Below are 15,311 nucleotides of genomic sequence, written 5' to 3' on the forward strand. Positions count from 1 at the left end.
CTACATTTTTAAATGTTAAACATCTACTACTCTGGAAAAAAAAGAACAATTTAGGTTTATTAAAAAATCTAAATATTTATTTTAGCTTCCAAATTTCTGAAAGACTCTATACTGCTTTATTTTAATTTTTGTCTAGTTTGTTCGCTCTTTCAATGAATCTAAACCATCTGTATTTAAAGAATATTAAAGGAGAGCAAATTCAATCCAAATCAATTATCACAACTTTCAGGAATAGAAAAGAATAACCAGACACCCTGCAACCCCAACAAATTGACAAATATTTTTCTTCTTCATGACTGAACTTTTATTTCAAGACTTGGGTTCAACCAGTGAAAAATCCCTCATTTGGACTTTTTATGGTACATGGAAAGTAGATTATGGAAAAAGCATATAAAAACATTTTAAGTGAGACTTGGAAAAAAAAACTGAAATGTCATCAAGGTATGTGACACATCTTTATTCAGAAAGAAGGAAAATGACATAATATCTAGAAGATAGGATACTGGCATTTAAATTTCTATCCCTAAATCAATTTCTATCATTAAAAAAAAAAAATCTAAGTTACCAAAATGTTTTGAGCTCTACTTTTCTCATCTTAAAATTAGGAATATATACCTACAAACAAACATGGCATTATTAGTAAAATAAGTATTTGAACTATTTTACAATGATTTGAAATATGACAAACTATAAACTAAGACTCATAATCCATTATATTTTTTCTGAGTCTGAATTTTCATAATTTTTAAGTCAGGGGCCCATACTAGGATCCACAGGATTTTTAAATTATTATTATTAGTTTGTTTTGTTATGTTTTATAGTACTAGGGATAGAACCCAGGGGTTCTATACCATTAAGCCTTACATCCAGCCCTTTTGATTCTGAGAAAGGGTCTCAGTTGTTGAGACTGGCTTTGAACTTGCAATTCCTGCTTCAGTCTCCCAGAGTTTGAAGAGCATTTGCCTTATATATATGGTTAGCAAATCTGTTCTACTTCCAATCCAATGAAGCCACTTTAGTTGCCTCTTAGCCATCTTTAAGTTCCTTCCATAAAGTAAAAGCAGAAATAAATCCATATTTGTACAAAATACAACTAAGCATGCCAGAAATATTAACATTTAAAGAAAATGTTTTTAAAAGGAGACTTTTGAAAACATTTCTTCAAAGACTTACTTAAAAATTTTTAAGTTACAATGATACTGCATATGGGTCAACAGCTAATGCTAAAGTAGATATTATACTTAGACCAAGAGAATATGTAGAAAGAAAATCCCTAAAATATTTTTCCTCTTGATGATTGAACTTTTTATTCATACAAGGGTTTAACCAATGTAAACAATAATAGTTAACAAAACTAACTGATTTAACTTTGGATTTCATTGAGACTATCTATAATCTTTAATGCAGAGATTTTATATAAACACTCAAAGACTTGACATTATAGTTTTTAAAGTTCAATTTTAAATTAAAAATAACCCTTCACTGCATTTGTTTTTGCATTTCTTTCAAAAAAATTTTTTACATGTGAAAGTTCTCTTAAAATAAAAAAAGATTAGATTTCAGACATCCTTTTATTGCATCTTAAAGGTAAGAGTTTTCTATTCTAATTTAAAAGAAAACATGAGCTAACAGAAAGAAATAGGATCTGTTTTAAAGTATTTTTTTAGATGTTGATGAATCTTTATTTTATTCATTTATTTATATGTGGTTCTGAGAATAGAGCCCAGTGCCTCACACATGCTATGCAAGTACTCTACTATGAAGTCACAACCCCAGCTCAAGAAATAGTATCTTACCTCTGCTTGTTCTGGTGTTTCTCCTGCAAAGTAAAAGATGTAATGTTCTTCACTGAAGTGCTGAACTACTATCTGAAAACAGTTTGGCCTTTAAAATACAAACAAAAAGTATACTAAGAAACCTAAGTATTAAAATATTTACATCAACATTTTTTAAAAAATCAATACATAATCTTATACATATAAAACTGTCCTAATTTAGAGAAACAATACCCCATAGTTACTAGAACATGTCTAAAAAGAAAATGTCACCTGCATGTATTTTAGAAAATGTTGTTAATACTACTAAAATTTTATCAGTCCTTCCAAGTATAAAGTACTGTGTAAAGACAAACTTTTCCTGTATGCTGAAAAAAGACACATAAGTTGGCTAGGGCCTTCCTAAATTGCTGAGGCTGGCTTTGAACTTGTGACTCTCTTGCCTCAGACTCCCAGGCTGCTGGGATTGCAGGTGTGCACCAACATGCCTGGCCAAAAGGAATTCTTGATATTTGAATGCTCCTAACATGAAGCCTCATCATCAGTCACAAACTTAAATAGAATTTTCATAGACATTTGTTTCAAAACATTCACTCACTATACTTCATCCTTAATAAGTATTTCTCTGAACAGCCAATGATTTTCTTTTAAATATTTCTGTAATATCTATAGAATTATCTGTCCATAGTGAAAATGTAGTCTCTAGATACATATGTACAACTTAATTTTCAATTCACAAAAATTAAAAATTTTTTACTGAAAATACTAAGTAGTATCTACTACTATTTGAAAGTGATGACCACAAACAGAATTGGCAGTTTCCATGAAGACTGGTAAAACAAGTAATTCTCCAGCTCCATGTGAAGCATTATTGCTTCAGCTTTAGCTATTAATTGCATGATCTCATAACAAGCTTCACAAGTTTAACATGATACCATAGGAATATATCTATGAGAAAAGAAGAAGGGGTAGGGTGGGGGAAACAAACTGTTTTTCATTTGAAGTTTACATTTCAACTTTTGTCCTCCCACAAGAAAGAGATATTTAGTGGCATTGTGCCATTATAATACATTTGGCATCACTGACTTATTTAGAAATGCTAATACAAATAAAATTTCAGGTTGAGAAGAAAAAGATTTACTGGGTTTAGAAATCAAAGTTTAGAATATTTCTTATAAGTAGCCTAGTAAGTGGGTTGAATTACTTTTAAATAGGCTACTATTTTATCCTGTGAAACTAATGACTTTTTTAGTATTATCACCAAATTGTCTTTTATAGTGGTTTCAAAAGTATCTGTATATTAAAGCCAATTGTAGCTGGGCTTGGTGGTGCATGCCTGTAATCCCAGCGGCTTAAGAGGCTAAGGTAGGAGGATCTCAAGTTCAAAGCCAGCCTCAGCAATTCAGGGAAGCCCTAAGCAACTTAGTAAGACCCTGTCTCAAAGTAAAAAATAAAAAAAATGCTGGGGATGTGACTCAGAGGCTCAAGCACCTCTGATTCATCTCTGGTACAAAAAGAAAGGGAAAAAAAATTGTAAAAGTAACAATGAAAAAATATCTAAATTATATTCTTTTCAGGAAATAATGAAAAAAATAATGATTTAATAGATTATAGAGGGAGCCATATAATTTAAATTGTTAATTTGAAATGTAAAAACTTTTTTACTATTTTAATTATAATAACATTGTAAAATTACCAGTATCTCAAAAGGTACCTTAATGATCCATAGCACACTGGTTGAGAAGCTCTGCTTAACTATTCCAGAGAATTTATATCCATCTCAGTTCAAGAGCCACCTTCTTCCTATTATAGCTGGCCTTCCATATCCATGGGATCCAAACCCACAGATTCAACCAAACACAGATCCAAAATTACTTTTTCTAAATACGTCTGTACTAACTGTACTGAATAAGTACAGACTTTTCCTTCTCATTACTCCTTAAATGACAGTTTTACAACTATTTATATATCACTGACATTGTATTAGGAATTACACGTAACCTAGAAATAATTTCAAATGCATAGTAGGATTTATGTAGGTTCTATGCAAATACAATACCTTTTTGTTTGGGGGTTTCATGAGATTTTTTGCAGTGCTGGTTATCAAACGCAGAATATCATGCATGCTAAGCCAAGTACTATACCAATAAGCAATATCCTCAGTCCCTCTTTGCCATTTTATATAAGGGACTTGAGCATCTGTGGATGCTAATGGTGGTAGCACTAATCACGGTGGTAGAACTAATCCCCCAGACTTAGAAGAGACAGACTACTTATCTCAGTACAGTTGCCTCCTAACATCTCATTCTTACTTAGCACTAATACAGTTATTGATAAACTGAATTAGTTGATGTTGAATACTGTTGCTGGATCCCCAACATCTACTTTACCTACACATATATAGTAAATATAGCAGCCTTATTATTCATAGATCAATTCCACCAAAAAGCCTCATTCATCAGGGAAATCTCATTCATCTGCAATCCTAAGAATGGTTCTGAGGTGCCTGTATTCCCAGTATTTTCAACAATTAAGGAAATGAATGTTTACTTATACTGTAGGAAATTGGTTTTGAAGAAAATGCAACATAATAAAGAAAGGCAGAGCAAAACTAAAGAAAAGAAGCCAACCAACCACATGTAAAGGCCAAGATTCCATATGGTATTTTTTCTAATTGACACAAAAATTGTACATTTTGCTGGGAGCCATCAAATATCAAGAATTCCTTTTGGCCAGGCATGTTGGTGCACACCTGCAATCCCAGCGGCCTGGGAGTCTGAGGCAAGAGAGTCACAAGTTCAAAGCCAGCCTCAGCAATTTAGGAAGGCCCTAACCAACTTATGTGTCTTTTTTCAGCATACAGGAAAAGTTTGTCTTTACACAGTACTTTATACTTGGAAAGACTGATAAAATTTTAGTAGTATTAACAACATGCCAGAGACTGCGGCACATTTTTATGGAATACCATGTGACTGTCTCAATACATGTATTCACTGTGTGATATTGAAATTGGTATAAGCATATTGACTTTCTTTCTCCCTTTAATAGTCTTCTTCTGTGGGTAAGTGATGTTGTCTAGTAGCATTTTTGTTTGTTTGTTTGTTTTTAGTTGTTGATGGACCTTTATTTTATTCATTTATTTATATGCGGTGTGAGAAATGAACCCAGTGCCTCACACATGTGAAGCAAGTGCTCTACCACTGAGCCACGACCCCAGCCTTTTTTTGGTTCTTAGTTTTCATGTGTCTATTATAGGTTTTTACTTGATTACTAGGAGGCTTACAATAAAATATCTTTTGATTATAACAAACTTTTTAACTGACAATCACCTAACTTTGTAAAGTTAGGAAAACAAACGCATAGATTAAAAATAGTAATAAAAAATCTACTCTTGCCCTTTATCCTCCTCAGATTTTGAATTTTTGATGTCCCATTTCACATCTTTTCATATTGTCTATCTCTGAACATACTAAGGTAGTTATTATTTATAATTGTTTTGTTTTTTAGTCTTGATTAAAGACATCACGATTTATGTGCCTTTTTTGCCATATTAGCATGTTCTGAATTTCTCAGTATAATTAATCCTACCAGTAAGTTTTATACCTTCTGATGTTTTATTCTTATTCAGCATCTCTTTTCAGTTTGAAGAACTCCCTTTAGTATTTCCTATAGGACTAGTCTAGTGCTGATAAATTAGCTTTCATTTGGGAATGTCTATCTCTCATTTCAGAAGGACAGCTTTGCTGGGTACAATATTCTGTTTGGCAGGTTTTTTTTTAAATCTCTCTTCCCATTCCACTTGATTTCTGCTGACAAATTAATTTTCAGGTAAACTGATACATCATTATGCATAATTTATTCCTTTTCTCTTGCTTTCAGAATTCTCTCATGAGAGTTTGGTTAGAATGTCTTGGGGTAAGAGTTAATGAATTTAAGATTGATGACCTCTGACCTTCCTTTTCCTTGTATTTGTGTACTTCTCTAAGTTTGTGAAGTTCTCTGTTATTCTCTCTTTGCAATCAAGTCCCTCTTGAACCCTAATAACCCAAATCCTTGTTCTTTTAATACTGTCCCATAGTTTCTGTAAGCTTTTCTTCATTTCTCTTTTTTTCTTCTCTGACTATATTTTTTAAATAGCTTTAGAGCTCACTGCTGCTTTCTTCTGTTTGATCATTTCTCCTATTGATGTCTTCTGTTGCATCTTCCATTTAATTTATTGTATTTTCAACTACAGGATATCAGTCTGATTCTTAAAAATGACTACAATCTCCCTATTAAACTTCTCTAATGGGACTGGAGTATGTACAGCTCAGGAATAGAAAGTGCTGGGTTTAATCCCCAGCACCACCATCCCCCCATCTCATCCCATCCCTGCCAAAAAAACTGGCAAATTACTAAATTGTTACTGTGCTTTCCTAAATTTCATTGAGTTTCTTAAAACAACTCTTTTTGAATTTTGTGTCATAAAGTTAACATGCTAGTTGCTATGTGGTTGATTTCTGGCACATTTTTTCTCTACAAGATTAGGTCCTGGTTCCCTTTCAATGGATGCTTTTTAATATTTGACAGTATCTCACATTGACGGATTAGAAATTTACTCCAGTCTTTACAATGTGGTTTTAATTTGTGTCTGTGCTTCCAGAAAGTCTAGGTAAACTGTTTACTATGTTTTCTGACCCTGCAGTCAAGGCCACTATTTTCAACACTAGATGGTGCCCCAAACCCAAATTTGTTACAAATTCAAGTTAGTGTATTGTTCAGCATCGGGGGGGAGAAGATGTGTGGTAAAAAACTATAATACAGTCCTCTTGTCTATAACCCTCAGCTTGGGACCAGGGTGGGGCCCTGATATCTTGTCCACAGTCACTATGGTCAGACACAATGGGTTCTGTCAGCCAGACTCCAAAGCAACAACTTACACTTCTTCCCCCATGTAATGACTCTCTCCATGTTGTGCTTCCTAGGGCTAGGGAAGGGATAGATAGGACAGTCTACAGCTCCTACAAGATGGGTCACATCCAGAGCCCATAGTCTACCAAGACCAGGGCAGCAAAAAGGCAAAACCAAATCCCACACTACGGCCTGCCTGCTATCATAGTCCATTCATAGTCTGAGACCACTGCAGGCAGCTAGAACTTACAAAATACTTCAATGGGTAATAAAAGTGATGAGCACCTCTACAAAGACTCTAGCACGAAGTATTGATAAAGCTTATGGTGAAAGGTAAAGCCATTAATCTTAAGCAAAAATCTAAATATAATTACAAGATGGATTTGTCTTGTAATGCTTGGTATTTAGCTTATAAATTCATATTTGACTTAAAATCAAAAACGTTGAAATCAATGTAAGAAAATTCAAATCTGAAATTTTTTTTGTACTGAAACAATTATAGCTTTTTTTTTTTTAATTGAGTTCCTTGGGGAAATGCCTACAGTTAAAAGCAGAATTGAGTATACCTAGCATAACCAGATGCACTGAGTTAAAAGAGAATGTGATAAAATTAGAGAATGGGTGAAAAGACCCAAATTAAGTCATTCAAAGGATTATTAACAGAGGCAGAGAGAAAACAGGTTATAGACGGATCAAGTACTACTACAAATGTCAAAAGATTAAGAATAAATAATTTTTTAAAAAAGAATATTTTATTAACTATTTTTGATGATAATAAATTATTTTCTAATTATCTTTTGATGATTTCTATATTTAACATGGGTAAATAAATTTGATTTAATGCTTTAAAAAGAAAAGATTTCTGCCTAATATAGTGGAGTAGAATTTTAAATACAAGTTAGTCTAAAATAAACAAAGAAAACAAAAATTACTCTACAAAGTAAATCTAAAATTTTTAGATGATTTTATGTTCTGAAAAGCATTTTTGTTATGCTTTAAAATGATGTCAATATACCTATTATTTTATTAAAATAATTACAAAAGCAAAATAGAGAACCAGTCTTACCTGCCAAAGAGACTATCATGAACAACATACACAGAACAAACACTGAGATCTATTAATCCTTTTGGTTTTGTAGCTCGTTTTTCACTTTCAAAATAAATAAGTTGGGCATCACTGCCCTCTAAGATAAAATATAAATTTTTCCAACGTTTTCCTTTGCCTGTTAAAAAATAATTGTTTTCCTTTAGCCAAGCATGAATTGTAAAATCACATAATAAAAAGCTGATGATTATTAAACACATTTCAATTTTTATTATAAAACTTAAATAATACACCAATCCTTTTTGGAGGGAGGGGGCCACAACACCTTTATTTTATCTATTTATTTTTAATGCACTGCTGATGATCAAACCCAGTGTCTCTCACATACTAGGTAAGTGGTCTACCACTGAGCTAAAACTCCAGCCCCTACACCAATTCTTGAATGAGAAAATTTCTGAGACTTCTTTTTGTTTTTAAAATACTTTTTTAGTTGTAGATGAACACGGTACCTTTATTTATTTATTTTTATGTGGTGCTGAGGATAAACCCAGTGCCTCATGCATTCTAGGCAAGCACTCTACCACTGAGCCAAAACTCCAGCCCACTGTAACTTCTTTTTAAAAGTGCCTTCTGTTATACTGCTTATTTTAATGAGTCAAAGAACAAATGACAAAGATATTTTAACTATATCTTCAGAGATTTCACTGTGATAAAATGTTCAAAATTCTTATTTGGGCATAATACTTTATTCTAGTCTTAAGGAAAGAATTCTTCCAATTAAAACACAACTCCATTTCCTCAAATCATCCTAATGTCAAAAATAAAAACCCCAATACCATGAGTGTGCAAGTAGTTTTTCTTTGCTTACAAAAAAAAATAATAATAATAAGGCATGGAGACAAGGAGCAAAGAAACACTTGGAACTACCTGAGAATTTAAGAACATTCTTGGAAATACATAGGCTGTTTTCTAAATCCCTACTTGGAAATATGGACAATATACATATACTTGGGCTTAAAGGATGTCAACTTACTAAATTACAATTAAGTTTTATGTCTGATATTTGCAATTTCTCTATCAAATGGATTAATAGTAAAATATTAAATTGGATCTTTATTCTAAAAGTTCACTTACCCTTTTTCAGAAGATAACCTTTCTTAACAATATTTTTATAAAAGGCATCCTTTGTTTTGCGACGTATTGTATTATAGATTTCCTTGCCATCTACTGTATCATTGAGTACTTGTTCTTGATCCTGAGTTTAAAAATATTTAAATTATTTCATGAATTCTTAATCTAAATAAGGAAAAAATATACCAAATCAACAATTAAAAAACAGAGAAAGGGTTTTAATACTAAAATCCAAATGTACCTAACAGATAAGATTCTTTATTTTCCAAAGAAATTCTCAGAAAGATTTCCTTATTATTTCTCAAGAACATGGACAACTTTCCCAGAAATTTTCCATACCATTTCTTAAGAACATATCTCATGGAAGACAAATAAGCCATTTCAAACACTACTTTCAATTTGTTATTTTATAGCAAATTATGTTTTATAAATATAAATTTGTCCTACATAACTGGTAAATTAGTAGCCAATCTGAAACATAAAGCAAATTATTGTTTGCTTATGTACAAGTAAAAAAAAAAAAATTAAGTGAACATAGAAAACTGAACCCAGCTGAACTTTAAACACCTGAACAAAACACACCCCCCATCTCAGATACCTAACAATTCTCATAGTTCACTACTGTGTAATATGTCTGTCTCACCCATCTATCTATCCACGCCTGGTGTTACACTTCAGATAATTCTCATTCTACCACTTCAAAATTTTCTCATGTTTCAACACCCCATTTCCACACATAAACTTCAAGTTTTTATCAAGCGAAAGTGTCATATTTATTATAATATTTATATATTTTCTTAATCATTTAGAATGTATAAAGTTATGCCACATTTTTATTAGGAACCCTGTCTTTTGATGTGTCACTGATGAAGTGAGAAGTGTTAGACTTCTAACTTCACTTTCCTTCCCCACAAGCCCTGTGGTTCTTATTGCTTGATTTTGCATATATCACATTATAGCATAGCTGATACATAGGAATGCATGTATCACATTATAGCACAGCTGATATTAATCACTAAAATGTCCAAATAACACCAAGAATTAAGTTAGAATGTAAAGAAAAGAGTGCTTTCAATCAAGATCTTCCCAGAATAAATCAATCTTCAATTTTACTATTGATTGGGGTCCTGTTAACTCAATTTTAGTGTTTTGATTCCTTTTTCAACCAGTTCTTATATTTGCAAGAAAATTATATTTTATAAATTTTAGTCTTAAGAGACTTTGTGAGTCCATTCAATCCTTTTATAAATCTAAGATGCATTCTGGGATTTTCATAATCTTCTTTATCCCACATTTTGAGACATTTTATTGTTTCATCATCCTTTATTTCATTATTACTCAACAGTTATTCCCAAGTATGCTAAAAAATATACTAAAATAGTAAGAAAATAGAAGCATGAATTACCTAGAGCAGAGGTGGCCAATTATAGCATGCATGCTAAATCCATCCCACCACCTGTTTTTGTACATAAAGTTTTACTGGAACACAGCTGTGATCATTCTTTCACATATTATATGTGGTTGCTTTCAACTACAAATGCAGTTTAGCAGTTGTGACAGATTAAATGTTCACAAAACCTAAAATATTTACTATCTGGCCCTTCACAGAAATACTCTACCAACCTCTGGCTTAGGAAATGATGCAATACTAAAATAATCAGCTCTATTGCATCATTCTTTTATTTTTTTACTATGTTGCCAAATATTGCAGCATCTCTTGAAAAAAGATAAAAGGCCACCTTTGTTGTCTTTTTATTAGCTTTCATGGAAGAAAGTTAAAAATTCATAACTCTTAATTATCTGCACTGATAAAGAGAAAAGATTGACAGATTAAATGTTTACCATTTATCAAAATAACATGATGAATTTAAAGAAACAGGTCCACACTGGACTCTACTGTGATGGCAAATTGATTTTGATGATCAAAATCTTACGACTATGATAATATACTTAATCACTTTTCTGAGACTTAAAAAAACCAATAAGCGAGCCATATTATTTCTAAGGGGAAAAAGGAAATACAATGTTATCATCTAGTTAGCAATTTAACAGAAAAGACATTATCACACAATATTTTGGGATAACCCGGATTATCCTGTTTTGCTAAACAAAATGAGAGTGAATCTTGAAATTTTTGTGCAGAGATTTTTAACATAAATTTTAAGTAGAAAGATATGGAAGGCACTTTGCAGAAAAAAAAAAAAGGTTATTGAAGGAAAACAGCTGATGTAGAAGTTTAATTTACTGGAATAGTCAATCTAATTTGGTATTTATAAACCTAAATACAATTATCTTACACTTATGGAACAAATAAGACTATACTCTCCAACAAAATTATGAGCCTTTAATGTTTTCAAAAGCACTGCATTTGGCAAATCAAAACTACTCTTAAGATTTCATCTCACTCCAGTCAGAACAGCAGCTATTAAGAATACAGACAACAATAAGTGTTAGCAAGGAATTTGGGGGAAAAGGCACACTCATACATTGCTGGTGGGACTGCAAAATGCTGCAGCCAATATGGAAAGCAGTATGGAGGCCCCTCGGAAAACTGGGAATGGAACCACCATTTGACCCAGCTGTCCCTCTCTTCGGTCTCTACCCAAAGGACTTAAAAACAGCATACTGCAGGGACACAGCCACATCAATATTTATTGCAACACAACTCACAAATAGCTAAACTATAGAACCAACCTAGATGCCCTTCAGTAGATGAATGGATAAAGAAAATGTGGTATATATACACAAAGGAATATTACTGAGCAATAAAAGAGAATAAAATCATGGCATTTGCAGGTAAATGGATGGAGTTGGAGAAAATAATGCTAAGTGAAGTTAGCCAATCCCAAAAACCAAATGCCAAATGTTTTCTCTGATATAAGGAGGCTGATTCATAGTGGGGTTAGGAGGAGGAGAATGGGAAAATTAGATGAACTCTAGAAAGGGCAAAGGAGAGGGAGGAGAAGGAAGGGGGCAAGGGGTATAGAAACAATGGTGGAATGAGATGAAAATCATTACCGTAAGTATATATATGAAGACAAGAATGGTGTGAATATACTTTGTATACAACCAGAGACTTGAAAAATTTTGCTCTATATGTGTTATATAATTGTAATGCATTCCGCTGTCATATATAACAAATTAGAATTTAAAAAAATTTAAAAAGCATTACATTTGATGATACAAGTACAAGAAAGCACCATAAGCTAGGAGAACCCAGTAGCAATGTATTTAAAATCTGCTACTAGTATTGCATTTTTATGGTAAAAGTTCAAGAGTCACGGTAATTATAAGCAGGACTTAGTAGAAATCTAGAATTACCAATATAAAATGGGTATGTTCCAGGGTAGGGCTATAGCTCAGTGGCAGAGTGCTTGCCTAGCACTGGATTTAAACCTTAACATCACATAAAAATAAACAAAATAAAGGCATTCTGTCCATCTACAACTACAAAAAAAAATTTTTTTTAAAGTTGGATATGTTTCAAGTACACATAAAGGAGCTAAAGAGCAATTAGCTGCATTCAAAAGACTTGTCTATTTCAGGAATGTAAACCTATAGAAACAAGGAAATACAGAACAAAAAAAATTGCTAAACTTGAGTTTTTAATCACATTTTCTAAAAAAGTTGTTTTGGTCCATTTCAATTGCCAGTACTACCTGCTTTCTTTCCCTCCTCCCACCCCTTGGACCCCTTCCTCTCCTCTATTGGTCTCCCTTCTATTAATTCATTTTTTAATTGGTATATTGTACTTCACATAAAATTGGAATTCATTGTGATATATTTGTACATGTACATAGCAATGAAGCAAATTATGCTAATGCATTTATGAATGTCAAAATGAACCCCCAATCATGTATAACTATAATGTATTAATTTTTTAAAAAAAAGTGTGGAGGTAGGAATCAAATTGTTTTGATATTATTTCTTTACTTTTACCTGTATAAATTATGTGTAAAGATACTTATGAATATAAAAATTTAAGAGGTTACAAAGAACAAAACGGTAAATCATGATGACCACTTTCCTGGTAATACAAATTTATACTTATCAATCTTTATTTCAGTGGTGATAAGACTGTTTTAGCTGTAGAATAGGTCATATTTGTCATTAAGACATACTACATTAATATTTGGGTCTAAATACCTGATTTCAAGATAATCTGTTTATGTCTTAAAAATTAAATTAAGGTAAGTTGTGTTATTTTAACCCCACAAATGCTAAAACATTCTAATAAAATATAAGACACTATGGGGAAGAACACAACTTTGCTTTCCAAGCTCTGGAAAAACCAGTGGAAGATCGAAGGGAAGGTTTCTCTATGTGTTCCTTATCTCAGCCCACTCGCTACATAGTTCTAGAGAGGGAGATCACAAATCTGACATATATCTCCCAAAGCACAGAAGATAGTCTGATTAGTGAGAGTCTGACAGCCACTGAAACAAGTCTTTGCATAGAAATATGGCACGCTCCTGAAGCCAGACTTAAATAACAAATCTTGCCTTTGTCACTTAATGGCTAGGAAAACTCCATTTAATAATTCAATATAATAAATGTTTGTTGATTGTCAGGTGCCTTTTCAAGTTTTTTTTTTTTTTTTTTTTGCTCATCTATTTGTTTGTTTTGTGGTACTGGGATTGAACCTGGGGTGCTTTACTACTGAGATATTTTCCAGTCCTTTTATCTTTTGAAACATGGATTCACTAAATTTCAAAGGCTGACAAATTTGTGATTTTCTGCCTCAGCCAGGGAATTATAGGCATTTGCCACTGTGTTTAGCTCTGTTCTAGTTTTTGAGATACAACAGTGAACAAATCAAAAATGTCCATCTTCATGGAACTTATATTCTAACCAGGGAAAGATGATAAATGCTTTACAAGATAGAGTAAGCTGCAGTGACACATCTAGGTATCTAAATAATTCTCAATATGAAGCTAATTTTTTAGCAAAAACTTGAAAGACAAGAGTTAAGCAATTGGATTTCTGAAAGAAAATAATTTTGGGCAGAGTGAAAAACTAGTGACAATATCCTAAGAAAGGAAAAAGTATGACATTTAAAAAACAAATAGCACTTGAAGCAAGTATGTATGTAAAAGAGTGACAGACAAGGATAGTAGAAGGAGATGAGTGTAAGAGAACTAATGAAACACCACTGTAGAGCCCTGTATGCCACAGTAGGGACTTTGGCTTTAACTCTTAACTGACATGTAGAACATCTGCAAGTGTTAAGCAGTGGAGTGACATGATCTGACTCACATTTTAAATGATCCCTCGGTCTTTTGTGTGGTATAAGGGGACAAAGGTAGACACAGTGGGATGAAGTCAGTTTCTGGTGTTGTTCACATTCTAGATATATTTTGAAGCACAGTTAGCAGGAAACTCCTGACAGGTTGGATACAGAGTACAGAAAAGAAAGAGAGGAGTCAAGATGACTTTAATGCCTTAAGTAATTAACTTAACCTCTTTGGTCTAAGTTTCTCTATTTGTAAAATAGTCACAGTGTAAACCTCAACAAATTGTGAAATAATTAAAAGAATTAACATGTATAAAAACCTGTGCTTAGAATATGGTGCTCAATAATGTTAGTTACTTTTATTGTGAAGTGTTATCTCAAAAGGCTCACTCTTTTTTTCTAGAGCCTGTCTCAAGAAGCATTAGTTCAGAACTCTGCTGTTTCCATTCCACCATCTTAGCTTGAGCCTGGGAATGCAGGGTTACATTAGGATAAGTGAGCTGATTTTACTAATCAGTTTGTTCATCAGCAAAAGGATATTACTGCCTTTATGTTCTCTAATAGTGAGAATCCTATTAAAAGTCTAAGTGAGTATTTGATTCCCCAACTTCTGTTGTAACCTACTTTTACTTCAGGACCAAAATAATAGACTACAGATAGTATTTAATAGTGCCCATATAGCAATCAAATTGCTTTATAATAAGCAATAAGTTATTTTCTAGTTATTCTATACTTATAGACATTCTGCAAAGGGCAGCAATTTGAAGCTTATTCAGTTATAAAACAAGACAAATAAGAGTGAGGTACTTTATTTCAAGTAATTCTTAAAACAACCTTAGAACATGTATTAAAAGTGTTCGATGCCACATACTACTTATTTTTCTAACTATAAAATGTTAGAAAACTACAAGCAAAAATTTAGGATGAAAATTTTTATTATTTAATGTGTGGGCAGATATAATTTATAGACTTATGAAAGAAATTTAAATCATCACTAAACTCAACCAGTCAATATGAACTAGAATTAAGAATATTGAAATGTAACAGATTCTAACATACATCTGTTACTTTTCAATATTCTTAATTCTATTCATAAAATTCTGTATGGCAGAATCTGTCATCTGAAGACAAAAGCACTTCTGATCCCTAATAAAAGGCCTTAGCCCTGTTTCTAGAAAGCATATACCATACTGTATGGTTTTTTTTTAAGTCTGTTTTACATAAACTTAGTGCAAGC

General features: G+C 32.4%; 1 protein-coding gene across 2 annotated transcripts in view; it reads right to left on the reverse strand.

The window, feature by feature from the left end:
- Positions 1 to 15,311, reverse strand: part of Rasa1 (RAS p21 protein activator 1) — a 107,218-nt gene that overhangs the window by 22,637 nt on the left and 69,270 nt on the right. For both annotated transcript variants that reach the window (XM_076857052.2, XM_076857051.2), the window contains exons 10-12: positions 8,845 to 8,965; positions 7,732 to 7,888; positions 1,797 to 1,884 (exon numbers count right to left, since the gene is read on the reverse strand). In XM_076857052.2, the coding sequence (XP_076713167.1) occupies positions 1,797 to 1,884; positions 7,732 to 7,888; positions 8,845 to 8,965 (366 nt within the window). The remainder of the gene's footprint in view (positions 1 to 1,796; positions 1,885 to 7,731; positions 7,889 to 8,844; positions 8,966 to 15,311) is intronic.

This window comes from Callospermophilus lateralis, chromosome 5, assembly GCF_048772815.1.
Source record: "Callospermophilus lateralis isolate mCalLat2 chromosome 5, mCalLat2.hap1, whole genome shotgun sequence".
Taxonomy (NCBI): Eukaryota; Metazoa; Chordata; class Mammalia; order Rodentia; family Sciuridae; genus Callospermophilus; species Callospermophilus lateralis.